At 37.3% G+C, this 21,344-nt stretch overlaps 1 protein-coding gene across 3 annotated transcripts in view; it reads left to right on the top strand.

Moving 5' to 3' along the window:
* The window catches only part of CMYA5 (cardiomyopathy associated 5), a 101,322-nt gene that overhangs the window by 56,866 nt on the left and 23,112 nt on the right, over window positions 1–21,344 (top strand). For 2 of the 3 annotated variants that reach the window (XR_012130398.1, XM_036999990.2), the window contains exons 3-8: window positions 1,412–1,507; window positions 2,939–3,172; window positions 4,775–4,797; window positions 9,089–9,207; window positions 15,832–15,981; window positions 18,458–18,604. Coding sequence is in view for 1 of the 3 variants with exons in the window: in XM_036999990.2 (XP_036855885.2) it covers window positions 1,412–1,507; window positions 2,939–3,172; window positions 4,775–4,797; window positions 9,089–9,207; window positions 15,832–15,981; window positions 18,458–18,604 (769 nt within the window). In the remaining 2 variants the exon portion in view is untranslated. Of the gene's footprint in view, window positions 1–1,411; window positions 1,508–2,938; window positions 3,173–4,774; window positions 4,798–9,088; window positions 9,208–15,831; window positions 15,982–18,457; window positions 18,605–21,344 lie in introns of those variants that run through there. The other variant, XR_012130403.1, reaches the window with a different exon arrangement.

Raw genomic sequence — 21,344 nt, 5'->3', positions numbered from 1 at the left:
AAGTTTTTTTCCCTGATCTTCTCCAAACAGTATGACAAAGAGAGAAGAGTAGAAAACTAGTTGACTAAAGCCAAAAAGGCATGCTTCATTTCATTAAATCAACTGTGAAGATTAAGAGTAGGTTGCCAACATTTTTAAATTAAAAATCAGTTTAAAAAGTTGTAACTTGAGAATGTGCTAGCATCTTGTGAGTAGGCCATTTGTGATTTTTGAGGAATTAATGGCTGCATTTACAGATTCTCCAGGTCCTTGCTTCTCCTCCCACTCAAGCCCCACTGTAAAAGCTTATCTCTGTCTGTCACTTTTTTTCTTCCTTCACTCTCTCCCTTCCATCTCTTTCCATATTGATTACCCTCCCATTCTATGTCAAGAACTGTGCTAGTCAATGGAAATGAAAATAAAAATAAAGGAAGACAGACTGGTAGTTCCCCCAAATCAGTGCAGTATTGTGGAAACATAGTGTTCCGAGAAACGAACCTTTGGGAAGTGGGTGAAATGGTGGAGTGGGACTGGGAGGGTTAGGGAAGTTGTGTTGAAAAGGTGAAGCTTAGGAGAACCTTCAATCAAATAGGGTGCTTCCAGAAATCAAGGACAGTGAGGACATTCTAGAGTTGGGGAACACCATGTGATAAAGCACGAAGGTGAGAAAGAGTCCAAGGAAAAATGGGGCTTGTGGAGAAGAGGCAGGGGCTACAGCGGAAAGCAGAGGCTACATCCTGAAGGGGCGTCTATCAGTGTAATTTCCCCCTCATTCTGTGGATAGTGAATCAGGTAGCTGATGCTCTGGTATTCTGTATTGTTTCTTGTTAAATTTAGCAGGATAGAGTACAGCTAGGTTTATAACTATGGCTACAGTAGGTACCATCTTCCCTTGCCACCCATACATCTTGTAGTTGGCTATCACTCCTTGAGTATTTTAACCTTTTGAGGGGCATTAGAATCTTTTGGTCTCTTTAGTAGACAGTTTCCATCATTTGGTGTGTTAGACTTCTGGCCTGATACTCTGACCACCTTCTCAGACACCTGAGGCCACTGGCACAAATATGAGGAGACTACTCAGATTATATAAAAACTAAGGCCTTACTAAGGAGAAAAAGTTCAAATCAATAGTCTACTAACACAAGAATTTTTTGAACTCACCCATTTAATAAGCAGTCCTTCCTCTTGCATGAGAAAATAGACTGGTTTTTCTATTGCTCTTGCTCACAAACCTCCTAATTGCTTATCATACAGAATTATCTGTAGTCAATTTAGATGAAGCAGCAAGAAGAATTTAAAGATTGATTTTCTAGTGAACATGGATAGTAAATCTCTATTAAACATACTACACTTATAAGGAAATTAGAGCTCAGTGCTTTAAGTTCTTTTCTCACATGTTGTACACTAAGGATCTCTTCATTCTTTTCTTCAGGTTCAGTTGGCAGAATTTCTAGAAAATTTACAAGAAAAGTCCTTGAGGATTGAAGCCTTTGTTAGTGAGATAGAATCCTTTTTTAATACCATTGAGGTAAGTCACCACATCCCTTCTACTTTAACCTGGTTTGTTCATGGCATCACAAGTAAATGATTCTGAGCTAAAAGAATCTGAATTGGGGTTTGTATGTGCAGGTGTGGTTTGCCATTGGTTTTTTCACATCAAAAGTGAAGGTCCTGAAAGTCTTCCATTTGTTTATAATCAGTGAAACTACTTTCTATCTAAGGATAAACAACTTGCCCTTAAAAACACATACACATTTATTGGGTACTTACTATGATAGGGCAGATGTTTTATATGCTTTATCCAATTAAACCCTCACAATAGCCATATATGCTAGGTGTTATTATTATTCACTTAACTCAAAGTCTATCTGTGAAATGGGAACCATAATAACAATTCCCATTTTATGGATATGAGACTTAGAATTAAGTATATTATCCAGGATCCTAGTAAGTTGGAGCCAAGATTTGAATTCAGGTCTGAGTTCTTACTTGCTTCACCGTCCTGCATTTCACTGGTTTAGCTCAGCAGAAATGCTCCAAGTCCGTGCCTAGTGTTTCATACCCAGGACAAATGAGTGTCTTTCATGGTACCACTCTCTTTGATCAATTCATGCCCTCTTAGCTACTGATCCCTGCTTCCTTCACAATGAAGCGAGGAGGCAGTAATCTCCATCCACATATAGAGATGGCCGAGGCATCCTTACTGTCACTCAGGAGTGGCAGAGGGCCCCTGCAGAAGGCCGGTACAGTTTCCTTTTCTCTAGGGTGACTCCATGTCATATTTTGTGAGAGGTCTGCTTAAGTCCTATCATAAATCAGTTAACACCTGCTAATTAATTTTAGTGCCTCCTCCCACCAAGTGACCCTTTTAGATAGGAAATTATATTATCACCTTACCACTAGCCCTGTAGTGTGGATACCTAGGCATCTGGGTTTGTCCAGATGGGCAATAAAGTTTTTCCCACTGTGGTGGAAGCTGCCCTCTCCCTGGAGAGCATTGTGAATGTAGCATATTGTCCAATATCTTGACTGTTCCCTCCCTCATACTCTGATTTTAATAGAAAGGCAAAGATGGCACTAAATGCTCTTCACTACCTAAAGGCCATGAATCTTACCCCATGTGATGTCATTTTTAAGTTTTATCATGTAGGAATGCAGGTGGGCAAGACTTCCATACAACTATCTTTTTTTGTGACTCATGAACTAAATCCTTCCTGATAACCCTCTTCCAGTGAATTTCATTGCAAGCTAACTATGGTGAAGGGGGTGGTCAGTTGGAAATTTAGACTATGTACATAATCTGTGATTCTCTTATCCAGATGCTGAGGTCAATTCTTTAAAAGGCTAGTGTTTCTCTTTAAAACAAACACACTAAACAAAACCCAACCAACAAACAAAACCCATGCACTTCTTATTTCATTCTGAAGTGTTTTTGATTGTTTGATTATTTTGTTTTTAGGAAAACTGTAGTAAAAACAAGAAAAGGCTGGAAGAACAGAATGAGGAAATGATAAAGAAGGTTTTAGCACAGTATGATGAGAAAGCCCAGAGCTTTGAGGAAGTGAAGAAAAAGAAGATGGAGTTCCTGCATGACCAGATGGTCCACTTTCTGCAGAGCATGGACACCGCCAAGGACACCCTGGAGACCGTCGTCAGGGAAGCAGAGGAGCTTGATGAGACTGTGTTCCTGACTGTAAGTACCAATTAAAACAGGCCCAAATACCTTGCACCCACTCTGACCCAAATCTACTTCTTCAAATCCATCTTTCAATATTCCCTAAGATCATTTTATCTCTCTGTGGGGTTTATATAATTCTGACATTTAAAAATTATTAGGACATACCTGGTGCCTAGGGAAAAGACCCAGCAAATCCTTAAACCCTTAACACCCAGATCCAGCTGAAGGACACATAGAAGTTAGATCACAGCATAATCTGTCCAATCTGTCACGATGGATTGATCACCTTCTAAGAGAGAGTGGGAATGCAGCCTGGAAACCATATTTAGCCACGCTTTCCCTCTGGGTGCCTGCCTGATCTTTTAGTGCCCAACATCCCCCTGCTGGTGCCTGAGCCCGGCCTCCCCACCCTGCTCCCTCATCTGGAGGGATGTCTCCTAGGGACCATTCCCTCTGAGCCTTACCAAATGGCCGGGAGCAGCATTTCAGTGCACATTCAGCAGGCGAAAGGCTGAATGTGGTACCACTCTCTGAAAACATGCTCCTGTTCACAAGTGTCTTTGTGAGGACCGGATTCCTGCATTTAACAAGTACCTTGTGGGCCTTTGGATGCTCCTCAAACTGCACCACAGAGGCTACTCTTTGCTCCCTTATTCCTTAGAATATTCAGAAAGATATTCCTTCCCCCTGGAGCCAGGATTAACTGAAAGTAAAGGAGATGTTTTCCCTGAGGGCAGTCCCAAACTTAATTGTTAATGGGAGGAAGGCACCATTTTACAATGAGTGGGGACCTCCCTTTCAAAGCTTCCCAGTCCTCTCAGCCCTCTAGTAAAGTCTGGAGACAGGACAAGGCGAAATGGGCCAATGTTAGGCTTTTGATTTGCCTCTAGTGACTCCTTCAGGCAGGGCAAATTTGGGGGAGGTGGATATGGCATCCTTACAAGAGAACAAAATCACTCAGTTGCTTTATATTTAATTCAGGCAAAACTTTAATATTTTCAAATTAGGTACCTCTCATGAAGTATAACATTAATAAAATACTTTGTGTTCCTTAAGAAACTTACCTTTGTTTAAGAATATTTTCTTCTCTCTAGAAGAACAAATTGTAAAAAAGAAAGCATTTTTTTCTGTTTCTGAAAGTAGTATATAGCCATTTTAGAAACTTTGGAAAATACAGAAAAACACAGAGAAGGAATCACCCAGAGATAACTACTGATTACATGTTTTGTATATATCCCACACTGAACAAATTTAAGTCATTTTTCTTGCTTTGGAGAATTCTCTTCTGGAAGCTAAGCCATTTATTAATGAATAGAGAGAAGCAGGATTGAGAGAGAAGCAATGAGAAGGCCGCTCAGTGCTGGCCTTGCTGATCATAGAGAGTAAAGCAGAAATGGAAGCCAAAGCCTCCTCCATCCCTGCCCAACCTCCTACTCCACTTCTGAGCAGTAATTCCCTTGTTACCTAGGCTGGGGCCACCCACCCACGCAGGGGATACTGAGGAGTCATGATTTTAGAACATGCATAATCTTAACACTCTAGGTTGGTTTTTGTTTTTGATGTTAATTAGTTTCTCTCTCTCTCTTTCTCTCTCTCTCTGTCTCATTGCCCCATAAGTCATTTGAGGAAATCAATGAAAGGTATATAAAACATGGCACAATGTAGTGGTGGCTGAGAATAGCATGACTGTATGCTTTATTTTTTATATTTTGATGCTTTATGTTAAATGAGCTGCCAGTTAAAAAGTACATTTAGTGAGCTATTGGATTTTCACTTTTAAACACAGTGCTTTTAAAAGCTAAATGATAGCTCTGAAAGAAAATTGCATGTGCTTTAGTTAAATAACAATTATCATAATTTAGATTTTTAACTGCTTCCTTGACATGTATTCTGGATTTTCAACCTAATCTAGACCATCTTTCATGTCACTGCATACAGAACATTTTGTAGATACTTTGACTTATTGGTTAAATATGAATATCTGGAAAAGTCATTCATATCTGCTTTGAGTAATTTTATGACTTACATAATCTTAGTGGAATGTTCTCTCATTTTCTGTTCAAAAGACAAGCATGCTTTTATCTTCTCTTTCTGCTTAACTAACCTAAATGAATCATCCTCTTTTGATTTTGTTTTGGTTTTGTTGTTATTTTTAACACTTAATCTAAGAGAAACTCTTCATTCTTTTAAAAGGCAAAACACTCCATAAGAAACCAGGAAATGTTTATAAAAACTAACTACATCAGGTCTATGTTTATATTTTGGAACATTTAATGTTGAAATGCTCAAACTGATCTGACACATTTTCCCTTTTGCCTCAGAGCAAGACCTGAGGTCTTTCTGGTTGAATTTAATGTTTCTATCAGTTTTACCCCATTTAATGTAATTTCTAAAATCATAAATATTATCCTCAATTTACTTCAGTGCCAAATAGTGAAACAGCATAAAGTAAAACCAGAAATTTTTATTTGTGATGTATTATAGAAAACTGAGTTTGGATTAGAAACCTGACTTTTTTAGATGATGAAAGTTGCACAGATGAATCCTGTTTACCTTTTTAAGAGTCTATTCAACAGAATTTTGCCAGTATGTTTTAAGGAAATAATTTGTGTATTAATACTGGCATTAATCAATAAGGGTTTTATTACAGTGGCTCTGCTATAAATAGAATTACCTAGGGAGCTTTAAAAAATGGTGATGCCTGACTCTTACCTCCTGAGATTTTGGCTTAAATGGTCTGGAGGTGGCCTTGGCATTTTTAAAGCTTCCTAAATGATTTTAATATACAACCAGTCTTGAGAACCACTAGTTTATACAATCTGTCCTCTGGCCCAGTGGTTCCCCATACTGGCCATGCCTGAATTACCTGTGCAGTTTGTTAAACCAAAGCTTCTAGAGCACCACACCAGATCCACTACATGAGAATTCAGGGTGGGACAAGGCATCTGCATGCTTACCAATTCTCACACTAGAGTCTGAAGCACACCAGGCAGGCCTGGGAACTGATACCCAGGCTTTGCTCCAGTCTCCTATATATTTAAAATTTTATGTATTTCTTCTAAATACTATCAATATTTATTTTTATAAAAAAAATATGGATTTATAGTGCTCTTCCATATACATTGGACAGTATAGATGAGTATCTGCCTATTTATATTTCATCCACACATGGAAGATACTTACTGGCAGGAAAATTTGGTGAATGACTATTTGCAAATGCTTTTACCTTAAAAAATGCTTTAGTACATTTTTACTTACTTTGGAATATTAGCTTGCTAATATGAATTGACATCCATTTCATTCCAAATACCATTTCTTTGGTTTCATTCTTGAACTTGTTCACCTGTGTCATTTAATTGATTTGGTTTCAGTTTCCAATTGGTAAGGAATTAATCTTTGCTAATGCTGCATGTCTCCTAAAGGAGGGTACCTTTGGGATAACCATTATTTTCCTGTAAGGAAAAAAGACAACAGAATTTGGGATTTGGTGAAGAAATATAAGCAATTAAAGAAAGCTCCAGTAAACATGCATGTGTGTGCACATGTGATGAAGCTTGATTGCTTCTCTAAAAAGAAGACTTCATGTCCTCAAGACAACTCTGCCTCCATGTCTCAACGTATTTGGTGTTCCTTTCTATGAGAAGTGCTAATTATCTAGGTTTTTTTTTCTCACCTTGCTGCTTCTCCTTCCTCCCTTCATATTATCTCTAAAGGCAGTGCTTGTATATTAAATGATTTTTCTTGGCACTGAAAATGCTTAAATTAAGGAATGCTGTCAAGCATATTTAGACTAAAAATTTGCATATTTTGAAAAATACCATGCCTTTATTTGCTTAGAAAATGCTGTTCTGTTAAGAGGATACATTTTCCCCCCTCTATTTTGCTCTTTTCTGTTATAATAATGAAAAAGGAAGAGAATCACAATAATTGTAGGACCTGCTCAGAAAATGATGCCCACTTATCCTTTCATATGCTGATGTTAAAATTGAACAGGTCAATGCAAAAGGAAGAATTAAAACATTTAACTTGTGGTGTCTACAACCAGAGCTTTTGTGCTACAAAAATTCTCCCATTCAGTCAGTGAATCTGTGGGGACTGAGTGGGTTTAGTATATGCACTGGTCATCACTGTTTGTTCATCTGGAGTCCATCATTTCCAGTCAGCATCCCAAAGCCTTAATTTAGGCTCCTGCTGTCTCCCTCACCTCAAGCCTGTGGGGTCTTCCTGACCGACCTTACTCCTTTTCTAGTCTGCTTGCTCTGATCCTTCCTCAGACTTGTTCCAGGGTATTCTTCTGAACTTCCTTTGTGCGAACAACTTCTGTGGCTCTCCCTGCCTCAAAAGATAAAATGGAAACTCTTGGTGGCTATGAAAGGCTCTTCACGGTCAAGTCATAAACCCACCTTTCGATTTCATCTCAACAGATGATGAAATCCATTTCCCAGTTCTCAAGGTAGTCCATGGCCCCTCTGACCCTTGAATGTGCCGTATTTTTTTACAACTCCAGGCCTTGATTCATGCTTTTCTATCCACAACACCCTTACTCCCTTGTCTGCCCAGGAAACTCCTACTCATTCTTTAAGACTCAGCCCCACCATCACCTTCTCTTTGAAGCCCCTACTGAAACCTTCTCCCCTAAATCAGATGATAGGGAATTTTATTATTCCTAACACCAGTAAGCATAGTGGAAAATGTTTAAGTATTTCAGTTGTGTTTTATTATCTTTTTCCCTTACACTGATAAAAAATTGACCAGACCTGAAATCCTGATATTCTCACCCAAGAGAAACTGTCCTCTATTTATTCAAATATATTTATTAAATGCCTGCTATGTGCCAAGCAACACATTACAAGACAGTAGTGAACAAACCAAGTGATTTCCTCCATGTAGATTATGTCCTGGTGAAGTAGAAAGATAAAACAAATGGGTGATGGTGGGTTTGAGGAAGTAAAACACAGCAGAGTAAGGGATGGAAGGACAGTGCTGTCAGCATACTCAGGGCTGGCCTCTCTGAGGTGCTGACAGCGGAACAGACACCTAAATTAAGTGAGGAAGAAGCTGTACAAGTTCTGAGGAAAAGAAGTTCCAACAGCAAGTGCAAGGGCCTAGAAGTGCCCAAACTGAAAAGTCCATGATAATGTAGCTTATGGAGTTCCTCAAGGATGGCTTGCTGCTGGAAGATGACTCAGTGCCCTGTGAGCAAGGTGCACAGAGAACTAACCATATTCTAGGACCCTCATGCTGAAGATAAATGCTTTGGCAACACCTCCTTGCCAATTTCCCTCTTTGAAATCAACTGTTTTTTTTTAAAAGCCCAGATTTCACCTGGATTCAAGTGGTTAGATTTAGTATTTGTTGGCAATCCTTTTAAGAATGTCTGAGTATATTAAAGCTGGCTTTAATATTTTACAACCTAGCTTGATGGTCTTTTAAGAATGTATAGGCTTTATCCTTCTTCACTGCTATATCCCCAGTTTTCAGAACAGTGCCTGGCACATAATAGGTGAACATATTTTTTGAAAAATTAAATGACTAGAAGCATAATAGTGAAGACTGAGAATGACCAGGCCATCACAGAGTGTATGAATTTCCAGACAGATTCTGAACCTTTAAACTCTTTAGGAAATAACCAAAAGTGTCATTAAAATATAGTAATTTTTAGGAATAACTTTAAAAATGCAAAATTAAGACTGTATAATCTGATGGACTCTATTCAGGTTTAAAGATATGGGAATGGAATTTCTAATATAAGCAGTTACACCAAAGAATCCTAAGGATAAATATTTATTTCTAGACTTCAAAACTGTATATATCCTTTTTAGATACAGTCCCTCACAAAACCAACCACAACTTTATTTTGAACAATGGTTTTAAGCTTTCATTCTGTATGTTAATGATTTTTTGACATATAAAAACATTTTCTCCTGATAGGTTGCTTTCTGCAATGGAGAGTACTGCTTCTTTAGAGAAAATGCCTGCTGCATTTTCACTTTTTGAACATTATGATGACAGCTCAGCAAGAAGTGACCGGATGTTAAAACAAGCGGCTGGTAGGAATTCTAACATGAATTATGTTGATGAAATTTGGCAGTTTTCCCTTGTTTGTTTTGTAAAGCTTTTGAATGTAAGGAAATATAACTGGAGAAAGAAAAATCTTAGTTGTAGACATTTAAAGCTGGGTGCTGAAACAAAGCCTGAGACTAGCATACCATTTCCATTATAAAACTGCATTTCCATTTGAACCTTTGTGACTGTCCTGGGATTCTGAGGACGTGGGAGGAAGTAACAATGGAACTAAAGAATCTCCTCTTTTTTTCTTTGTAGAATAGGATTTCTCTTCCTCTCTTCTAGAGATTCTTTACCTCATGCCAGTATCCAGGTACAAAAGGAAAAATAAATAAAATATTTTCATATTTGTTGAATGGCTTTTTCCTGACAAGTGGTTTTCCCCTCTTCAATTGAGTTCTTCTTTCAAGCTAAACAGATTAATTTAGAGAACTAATAGCTCTGCCTCATGCCCTGTAGCCTCCCACTCAGCTGTCAGAAGCATCCTGCCGGCTCTTCAAAATATTTTTTAATGCGCTATTTAAACAACAAGACAATGAAACTTACTCAGATTTCTCAAAGCTGCTGTGTTTCAGTGAAGTTACCAAGTTTTACTTACTGTAAAGTGTACCCAGAAATCCCCCTTAAAACATGCTGTATTCTTTCAAAACCACCTTAAAGACAGCTGCTGTTTTTACATAGACAATTAACTTTCATTCCTGTAGAAGAGTTTTACTTAGTAACTAGTAAAAGGCAACTGTGTCTCTAACACCCTCCCCACCCAACCCCCAAAAAACACCCACCAACCCTTTATCAAGTGAAAAATTCACTCATTTATCCTAATGGATTTCCTGTAGAAATGTCTCAAAACAAAAAGGGTGTTTTCTTGTAAGGTCTTTAAGAGGCATTTAAATAGAGCAGTGATTGCAAACTAAAAAATTCTGATTAACAGAGTAGATATTTTACTTTTAAGGGATTCATTATATGCTCTGGTTCTCAGTCTCTGCACTTGAACCACTGCTCTACACCAAAGAGGTGGGGTGCATTGCTGTGAAAGGAGGGGTGTCCATAGATTACTGATATCCAAGGCTCCCTTGACTCTGGCCCTCAGGGTGGTAAAAGTTTTAATTGTGGTAAATAGATATAACAGAAAATTTACCATCTTAATCACTTTGAAGTGGTACCAAGTATATTCCCACCACTGTACAACCATCACCACTATCCATCTCCAGAATTCTTTTCATCTTGCAAAACTGAAACTCTGTTACCTATTAAATCTTAGCTTCCCATTCCTCCCACACCACAGCCCCTGGCAACCTCCATCCCACTTCCTGTCTCTAGGAATTTAACTGCTCTAGGTACCTTGTATAAGTGGAGTCATACAGTATTAATCTTTTTGTGACTGGCTTATTTTACTTAGCATAACACCCTCAAGGTTCGTCCATGTTGTAACATGTCAGAATGCCCTTCCTTTTTAAGGCTGAATGATATTCTGTTGTACATCTATGCCACATTTTGCTTACCCATTCATCCTCCATGTACACTTGGGTTCTTCCGCCTTTGGCTACTGTACACTGCTGCTCTCAGGGGTATTTTTTTGAAAGCTAGGTTGAGTGGAAATGTGTATCTGCCCACATCCTGAAGTTCAAGTTAATCTAACACTTAGCTTCCCAAATGTAACAGCTCTTTGTGGGCACAATCAGGCAGAGGGAATCCATGGGGTGATACCTCTATCCAATTCCTTAGCCTCTGGCAAAACACCCTTCAAATCCCATTTTATATTTTTTGTCTTACTCCTATTCACGTGTATTACTACGGCAGTGTAAACAGAGTCAACATACACAGCCTGGCTCTCTGATGTTCTTCTGCCACATAGGAATTGTAAATCCAACCATTTTTATCAGTTTACATATATGGAATATTCTTATTCCATTTTTAATTTTAGAATACTTAGAAAAGTTAAAGAGTTTCGTGTTTTTGAGAGAAGTTTTAACTTTTATGTTTTTTGGGAAAGGAACACATGAGGTGCAAAATTATTCCTAGCCTGCATGGTTTGCTTAATTCCCTGAAAGTACTTCTTCCTTAAAATGTATTGATTTTTTGGGGTCAGTTATTGGTTTTCAAGTTTGTCAAGCTACCTGAGGAGAGATATTTTTGAAAAGATGTTACCATTTTTAGAAAGCAGATATAGCTCAGTGTATAATTTACAGGAAAAAAGGGAGGTTTTCATTGCTTATGCCTCAAGGAATTCTCCAACACTGTTTCAAATATAACTAATAGTTGAAGCACTGTGCTTTGGTTTTCCATAAACCTGGGCAACGTGAAAATTTACCGAACTACATTTATCTGGATGGACTCCGTTATAATGTGACACTGATTTCCTAATAGGAAAACAAATAGAAAAGTCAAAGATAGTATAAGGATCTCTGAATCATCAGTCCTTGAAGAGGTACTCTGACAGGCAGACTTACTGCCTTAGTAGCAGCCTGCTCAGCATGTCTTACCTCTGTAGTCTCTCTGTGATTTACTAGGTGATGAATCCCTAGTTCAACTCCCATCTTCAGGGGCATCCTGTCCCCTTCTCTCCATTTTATGTGCTTCTGCCAAGGCCAGTTTGTCCCCTGAACATTACCACAGGTTATGTGTCAAATACTACTAAGCACTTAGTATACATTATCTTGCTTCTTACAACAACTCTGGGAGGAAATGGTATTATTATTGTTTTCATATTGTAAAGGTGGGAAAACTGAGGCTAAGATGGCACAGCTAGTTAGTGGGAGTTCTGGTCAACCTCTCTTCTCTAAAGCCCATGAACTTGACCATCCTGCTTCTTATTTGTCATAACTGTGTAGTTACTCAGCTCTTTACCTCTTTATTGTATCTGTTCAATTTATTTCTTTTTGTTTATTCTTTAGACCCATTTTTTTTTATTTTTACTTTCTTGTTGATCTAACCTTTGTATTTTTTTTTTTCTTTTGGTATCATTAATCTACATTTACATGAGCAACATTGTGGTTACTAGATTTCCCCCATTATCAAGTCTCCACCACATACCACATTACCCTCACTGTCCATCAGCATAGTAAGATGCTATAGAGTCACTACTTGTCTTCTCTGTGCTATACTGTCTTCCCTGTGCCCCCTGCCTACATTATGTGTGCTAATCGTAATGCCCCTTATTCCCTTTCTCCCTTCCTTCCCACCCATTCTCCCCAGTCCCTTTCCCTTTGGTAACTGTTAGTCCATTCTTGGGTTCTGTGAGTCTGCTGCTGTTTTGTTCCTTCAGTTTTTTCTTTGTTCTTATACTCCACAGATGAGTAAAATCATTTGGTACTTGTTTTTCTCCACCTGGCTTATTTCACTGAGCAAAATACCCTCTAGCTCCATTTATGTTGTTGCAAATGGTAGAATTTGTTTTCTTCTTTTGGCTGAATAATATTCTATTGTGTATATGTACCACATCTTCTTTATCCATTCATCTACTGATGGACACTTAGGTTGCTTCCACATCTTGGCTATTGTAAATAGTGCTGTGATAAACATAGGGGTGCATTTGTCTTTTTCAAACTAGGCTCCTGCATTCTTAGGGTACATTCCTAGGAGTAGAATTCCTGGGTCAAATGTATTTCTATTTTGAGCTTTCTGAGGAACCTCCATACTGCTTTCTACAATGGTTGAACTAATTTACATTCCCACCATCAGTGTAGGAGGATTCCCCTTTCTCCACATCCTCGCCAACATTTGTTGTTGCTTGTCTTTTGGATGGTGGCCATCCTTACTGGTGTGAGGTGATATCTCATTGTGGTTTTAATTTGCATTTCTCTGATGATTAGCAATGTGGAGCATCTTTTCATGTGCCTGTTTGCCATCTGAATTTCTTCTTTGGAGAAGTGTCTATTCAGATCCTCTGCACATATTTTAATTGGATTATTTGTTTTTTGTTTGTTGAGGTCTGTGAGCTCTTTATATATTTTGGATGTCAACCCCTTATTGGAGATGTCATTTATGAATATATTTCTCCCATACTGTAGGGTGCCTTTTTGTTCTACTGATGATGTCCTTTGCTGTACAGAAGCTTTTTATTTTGATATAGTCTGACTTTTTCATTTTTGCTTTTGTTTCCCTTCACCATGGAGATATATTCATGAAGAAGTCGCTCATGTTTATATTCAAGAGAGTTTTGCCTATGTTTTCTTCTAAGAGTTTTATGGTGTCATGACTTACATTCAGGTCTTTGATCCATTTTGAGTTTACTTTTGTGTATGGGGTTAGACCGTAATCCAGTTTCATTCTCTTACATGTAGCTGTCCAGTTTTGCCAACATCAGCTGTTGAAGAGGCTGTCATTTCCCCACTGTATATCTATGGCTCCTTTATCATATATTAATTGACCACATATGCTTGGGTTAATATCTGGATTCTCTATTCTCTTCCACTGGTCTGTGGGTCTGTTCTTGTGTCAGTACCAAATTGTCTTGATTACTGTGGCTTTGTAGTAGAGCTTGTAGTTGGGAAGCAAGATTCCCCCTGCTTTATTCTTCCTTCTCAGGATTGCTTTGGCTATTCGGGGTCTTTTGTGGTTCCATATGAATTTTAGAACTATTTGTTCCAATTCATTGAAGAATGCTGTCAGTAACTTGATAGGGATTGCATTAAATCTGTAGATTGCTTTAGGCAGGATGGCCATTTTGACAATATTAATTCTTCCTACCCAAGAGCATGGGATGAATTTCCATTTGTTAGTGTCCTCTTTAATTTCTCTTAAGAATGTCTTTTAGTTTTCAGAGTATAGGTCTTTGACTTTCTTGGTTAGGTTTATTCCTAGGTATTTTATTCTTTTTGATGCAATTGTGAATGGAATTGTTTTCCTGATTTCTCTTTCTGCTAATTCATCATTAGTGTATAGGAATGCAACAGATTTCTGTGCATTAATTTTGTATCCTGCAACTTTGCTAAATTCAGATATTAGTTCTAGTAGTTTTGGAGTGGATTCTTTAGGGTACTTTATGTACAATATCATGTCATCTACAAACAGTGACAGTTTGGCTTCTTTCTTGCCAATCTGGGTGCCTTTTATTTCTTTGTGTTGTCTGATTGCCGTGGCTAGGACCTCCAGTACTATGTTGAATAAAAGCAAGGAGAGTGGGCATCCTTGTCTTGTTTCTGATCTTAGAGGAAGAGCTTTCAGCTTCTCACTGGTAAGTATGATGTTGGCTGTGGGTTTGTCATATATAGCCTTTATTATGTTGAAGTACTTGCCCTCTATACCTATTTTGTTGAGAGTTTTTATTATGAATAGATGTTGAATTTTGTCAAATGCTTTTTCAGCATCTATGGAGATGATCATGCGATTTTTGTCCTTCTTTTTGTTGATGTGGTGGATGATGTTGGTGGATTTTCAAATGTTGTACCATCCTTGCATCCCTTGAATGAATCCCACTTGATCATGGTGTATGATCCTCTTGATGCATTTTTGAATTTGGTTTGCTAATATTTTGTTGAGTATTTTTGCATCTATGTTTATTAGGGATATTGGTCTGTAGTTTCCTTTTTTTTGTGGTGTCTTTGCCTGGTTTTGGTATTAGAGTGATGCTGGCTTCATAGAATGAGTTTGGAAGTATTCCTTCCTCTTCTGTTTTTTGGAAAATTTTAAGGAGAATGGGTATTATGTCTTAACCTTTGTATTCTTTTCTTTCAGTGTTGACTTTTAATAAAGTAATCTCATAAACTTTGGCCCATGTTATCTCAGTAAGCTTATCTCTCAGGAAATTGTTCACTAGAAGAAATAACCACAAAGATAGATTTAAAATCATGACATCTTTCCAACTATGGGAATAACCTTTTCCTCTAATTTGTAAAATATGTTCAATGCTTTTTTTATCTCAAAAATTTTAGAGGAGAATTAGCCTAGGAGCTTCATTTATGGTGGTGTATATATCATTAATGTTCAATATGTATAATTATAAACTTTTAAAATCTGTAGTAAAACACTTGAGAATGTTGTTAAAATTCATAATAGACTTATACTAGACATTTGAATCAGTTAATAGGGTACTTTTTCACCTATATAATTCTTGCATTTGGTTTAATCTCTTTAAAAATTTGTAGGTATAGTCATATTGGAAAGAGGAAATGGGATAGATTCAGAAAGTGTGTTTGATATTTTATTCATGCAAGCCTCTTTCAGTTTTGATGATATAGCAGCTATATCTAAAAAGGGTTTCATTTATGTAGGAGGACACAACACTGGTTATCTAACAAAGCAGCTCAAGTGTTTGTTTTGTAGGAAAACCAAATCATTTGATGCATCCTCTAACCTTTATAAGTTTATTACTCTCTGTAAAGGACTACAGAAGATCCCATTTGGGGATCCATTTTTGTTTATTACATGTGCACATATACAAATGCATTGAAAACATTTTGGAGGGATACACACTCAACTGTGACAGTACTTGCCTCTAATGAGTATCTTTGGGGCTGCTGGGTGTTGAGAACAAGTTAGCCATCCTTTTACTCCATGTATTTCTGAATTGTTTGAATTTTTTTCAACAAGCATAAGTGACTTTTGCAAAAATAAAAAGAATCAATAAAAAACAGCATGAGTTATAATAAATCTTTCTTATATTTCAGTTCCACAACCTCCAAGATTAGAACCTCAGGAACCAAATTCTGCCACCAGCACAACAATTGCAGTTTACTGGAGCATGAACAAGGAAGATATCATTGACTCATTCCAGGTTTACTGCATGGAGGAGCCACAAGATGACCAAGAAGTCAATGGTAGGACCGTTAATACAAATACAGATGCATGGGTACATTTCTATCTTAATATGAAGTATTTAAACACATATATATTATGACTCTCCACAGAACATGTATAGCCACTAATAAAAATGACAACAAAACAACAAACACATAATGAAATAACATATAAGCAAAATTTGGAAATCAGGATCAGGAAAACTAAAATGCATAAATACCATCATAATGGTGAACATGAATATCATAATTGAGATTCAGATTTGGCTTTGACCTCTCAGGATAACAGCAGCAATTAAGTGTTCCTCATTTTCAGAAAGGAGGTAACATGCCAACATTTCAGGGAGAACAAAGTTTGAAACAGTATTCAAGTCTAAAAGACAAGTGAAATGTGTGCCACTTTGTAGAGGAGAAATGAACTGTATATAGGACAGTGTTTACCACAATAATTTTAATGCAAAGGCACCATAGTATGTCACATGGTTGGCATTTTCTCAGATCCATCTTTGATAAAAAGTACAAATAGACCATTAAGATTAATTCAGGTTCATAATTCTCAAGGCATGGGCCTAGACATGGTATAGTCTTCTGTTGTCCCAAATAAATGAGCAGATAGAAGTGGAAGTGCTTAGTAGGGTAAATGTGTGACATATCTTATAGTTGAGCCTCTGTAAATCTCTCTGTTCAGTAGGACTTGGAAACCAGTCAGTATGAGGTTGGACTTCCTGATAAATCAGAGCTGGGTGTGCTGGCATTCAGTATTGCCTGTTGAAGACAGACCCATATATTTTAGAAACCAGATAAACATGTGACAGGATTGACATGCTATTACAAAACTCAGGAGCCCAATTTGTAATTAGGAATGAATTGTAATATATTTCACTGTTACCAATATTTAAGCCTTTTGAGATGTCATATGACACTTATTTAAATTAGGAAAAAAGAGGAAGAAAAAATAACCATAGGCAAAGTGTAAAGTTGGCTAAGTTTGTAAGGACCCCTGTTTTATTGGGGGTCAATTGGGGGACCATATACCTGTCACAGTGTTACAAGATAAGTGCTAATATCCTCATTTGCAAATGAGAAAACTGATTGAGGTTAAGTAATTTGCCCAAAGCCAGATAATTTGTACATGACTGGGGCAGGATTCACACACAGATCTTTCAGACTCCAAAGCTTATGTTTTTATTTGCTTGTCTCTGTGTTTGTTTTGTTACACCACACTCCTCTCCCTCTATAGCCAACTATATCATGAAATTCATGGCTCACCAAGACTCCTCTTAACAACAAGTTATTGCCTGGAGTACTTTTCTTAATTGTGTTACATCTTTATCCCCTAAACACTTACCTGTCCTGTGTCTATTCATTCAATGCCTTACCTCTGCTGATACCACTGAGCTAACCTGATTTTCTATCCTGTGATATCATGCTGTGTGTAAGGTCTCTATCACATGTTATGTGCATCGTTATAAGGAGTGCTGGTGTATCAGGACCTAACCTTAAAGGATGATTCCTCTGGAAACTACAGTCACAATTTCTAGACTGTGGGGGACATGTTTTTCAGTCCTTATGACATTCTTTAAGTCAAACTTTCTATCTGGATGATATAGCTCATTGAGGCAAGGAGATGCAATTGAAGAAATGTGCTAGGTTGAAGAGTTTCTAAATTTCCTTTAAAAGGAAACATCTGGGTTTCTTAACTGCAAAAGCTTTGAAAATGTGTATTTCAAGAGTAATACAGGAAGATAAACTGAAATTACCATAGGCTAATTTAGAAAATAGTTTTTTTAAGGAGAGCAAATTTCAGTAAGACTAATCAGATTGACACAAAGGGACAGGTATTTAGAATGGTTTTAAGTAATGTTTACTACTAAAATATTGGAAGTAAAATAACTTAAGAAATTTTAGGAAATGTCTTGACTGAATTAATTGCTTCTTAGAATGGTTTATGACCTATTAAAGTTAGTTAAGTATTTATAAATTGTGGAACTCTCTAGTTGAAAGAATTCTGGAATTCATGAGAAGAAACCAGGATTTGAAACTTTGAAAATCATACAGAATACTAAAATGATTTACTAATCTGTAAGGATGCTTTATAACATCATAAGTTTAGAAAATATGGGGATTGTTCTTATTTTATCACATACTCTCCTGAAATATTGGCATTACTTCTTAAAAATTCTCTTGAGAAATCAATTTAAACTAACATAAACTCTGCAATTTTAATATTTGCTATTAAAATAAGTTACTTTAATTGTGGTGTGTGAAGCTCAGAATCTTACTAATATGCTACTATATTCTGATAAGTGTTTACTTACTAAATATCTCTTTTCAGCATGCTATTGCTTTCTTGTGTTATTCTAAGTGCTAGCTATCACATAATGATATCTCTAAATTTATCAGTCTGGTTTTCTACTGAAAAAATCATAAACCAATTTTTCCAACAACTATAACTTCAGTTAACTTTGCAAGAGCTTATTATTATGTTTTATGCTAGAGCTGGTAGAAGAATACAGACTGACAGTGAAAGAAAGCTACTGTATTTTTGAAGATTTGGAACCTGACCGATGCTATCAAATATGGGTAATGGCTGTGAACTTCACCGGATGTAGCCTGCCCAGTGAAAGGGCAGTTTTTAGAACAGGTAAGAAGATGTTAAGGGGGTGTTGAGAGGTAATATTCAGTTCTTCACAGACTATTAAGATAAATAAATAAGCATTTATTAAGCACCTATTGTATGCTGGGTGTTGTGCAGTGCTGAGTATACAATGATGAATAAGATTGAGTTTCTGTTCTTAAGAAGTTTGTAGTCAAGTGTTGGGGATAGAAAACAGAAGGTCATAAAAAGTTTGTGGTTAAGGGCCATGATCCAGTTATGCACAAATTATTATGAGAACAGTCCAGAGGGGTATCTAAGAGAGCCTGGAGCAGGGACAGGATCAGGAATGGCTTCTTAGAACAGATGTCTGAATGAAGTCCTTTAAAGAAGTAATGTGTTAAAACAGCACATTCCACTTGAAGAAGACGTGTGAACAGAAGCATCAAGGTAAGAAACATATGGAGTGTGCAGGACACTATATGAATTGTGGTATTATTTCTTCGACCTCAGAACAAGGAGAAGAAAGACATGAGGTGAGAAAGGTTAGTGTATGGTGGCCACGTTTGCTCTGGCAAGAAGCTTGGGTGCTAGGAGCCCAGGAGTTTTTCAGCAAAGGTATTCCCCTGGGAATGCATTCCCATGGTGGAGCTTTTTCACAGGAGGCTAAAGCAGGTGTGGCATAAGCCAAGTGTGCATTTTCTTGAAGGTAATTTTAACTACCTCAGGGGGAAAAGAATGACTGTTTTATCCTTTCTTCTTGCCTTTTAGATCAAATATGTACTGAATACCTACTGAAAGCAAGATCACAGCTAACTTTTGTATAAAGGGAGAGGGGTCATGAATCTTTATTTTTGCTTGCTTGTGTATGTATTAAGAAACTCTGGTCAGATTTATAGAAAGTCAATATTAGAGGCTATCTTGAGATGGATGAAAACTGAACATTTAGAAAGCAGGGGTGGGAGGGAGATTTTTCACTGTGTAATTATTTTTCATATTTTTGGGGGGTTATCATTACTCTACAATTACATTAGGAATATTATGTTTACTAGACTCCCCCCATCACCATGTTCCCCCCACATTCCTCATTGAAGTCATTGTCCATCAGCATTAAGATGTTGTAGAATCACTACTTGTCTTCTCTGTGTTGTACAGCCCTCCCCGTGCCCCCCCCACATTATACATGCTAATCAAAATGTCCCCTTTCTTTTATCCCCCCCTTACCCTTCTCTTTCCACCCATCCTCCCCAGTCCTTTTCCCTTTGGTAACTGTTAGTCCATTCTTGGGTTCTGGGAGTCTTCTAGTGTTTTGCTCCTTCAGTTTTTCCTTTGTTCTTATACTCCACAGATGAGTGAAATCATTTGATACTTGTCTTTCTCTGCCTGGCTTATTTCATAATACCTTTCATAATACCTTATTTCATAGTACCTGAGCATAATACCTTCTAGCTCCATCCATGTTGTTGCAAATGGTAGATCTGTTTTCTTCTTATGGCTGACTAATATTCCATTGTGTATATGTACCACATCTTCTTTATCCATTCATCTACTAATGGACACTTAGGTTGCTCCCATTTCTTGGCTATTGTGAATAGTGCTGTGATAAACATAGGGGTGCATTTGTCTTTTTCGAACTGGGCTGCTGCGTTCTTAGGGTAAATTCCTAGGAGTGGAATTCCTGGGTCAAATGGTATTTCAATTTTGAGCTTTTTGAGTAACCTCCATACTGCTTTCCACAATGGTTGAACTAGTTTACATTCCCACCAGCAGTGTAGGAGGGTTCCCCTTTCTCTACAACCTCACCAACATTTGTTGTTATTTGTCTTTTGGATGGTGGTGATCCTTACTGGTGTGGTGATATCTCATTGTGGTTTTAATTTGCATTTCTCTGATAACTAGCGATGTGGAGCACCTTTTCATGTGTCTGTTGGCCATCTGAATTTCTTCTTTAGAGAACTGTCTGTTCAGCTCCTCTGCCCATTTTTTAATTGGATTATTTGCTTTTTGTTTGTTGAGGTGCGTGAGCTCTTTATATATTTTGGATGTCAACCCTTTATCAGATCTGTCATTTATGAATATATTCTCCCATACTGTAGAATGCCTTTTTGTTCTATTGGTGGTATCCTTTGCTGTACAGAAGCTTTCAGTTTGATGTAGTCCCACTTATTCATTTTTGCTTTTGTTTCACTGTCCCGGGGAGATATATTCATGAAGAAGTCACTCATGTTTATGTCCAAGAGATTTTTGCCTATGTTTTTTTCTAAGAGTTTTATGGTTTCATGACTTAGATTCAGGTCTTTGACCCATTTTGAATTTACTTTTGTGTATGGGGTTAGACAATGATCCAGTTTCATTCTCTTACATGTAGCTGTCCAGTTTTGCCAACACCAGCTATTGAAGAGGTTGTCATTTCCCCATTGTATGTCCATGGCTCCTTTATTATATATTAATTAACCATATATGTTTGGGTTAATATCTGGACTCTCTCTTCTGTTCTACTGGTCTGTGGGTCTGTTCTTGTGCCAGTACCAAATTGTCTTGATTACTGTGGCTTTGTAGTAGCACTTGAAGTCAGGGAGCATAATTCCCCTGCTTTATTCTTCCTTCTCAGAATTGCTTTGGCTATTCAGGGTCTTTTGTGGTTCCATATGAATTTTAAAACAATTTGTCCCAGTTTGTTTAAGAATACTGTTGGTATTTTTCACTATGTAATTTTTATATCTTTTGGATTTTAGACTCCCCCAAAATGTACTTTTTAATAAAAAATTAAAATAAAATCATGATGCAG

Source organism: Manis javanica, chromosome 1, assembly GCF_040802235.1.
Source record: "Manis javanica isolate MJ-LG chromosome 1, MJ_LKY, whole genome shotgun sequence".
NCBI classification, from domain to species: Eukaryota; Metazoa; Chordata; class Mammalia; order Pholidota; family Manidae; genus Manis; species Manis javanica.
This window is presented reverse-complemented; position numbering and strand designations above follow the sequence as displayed.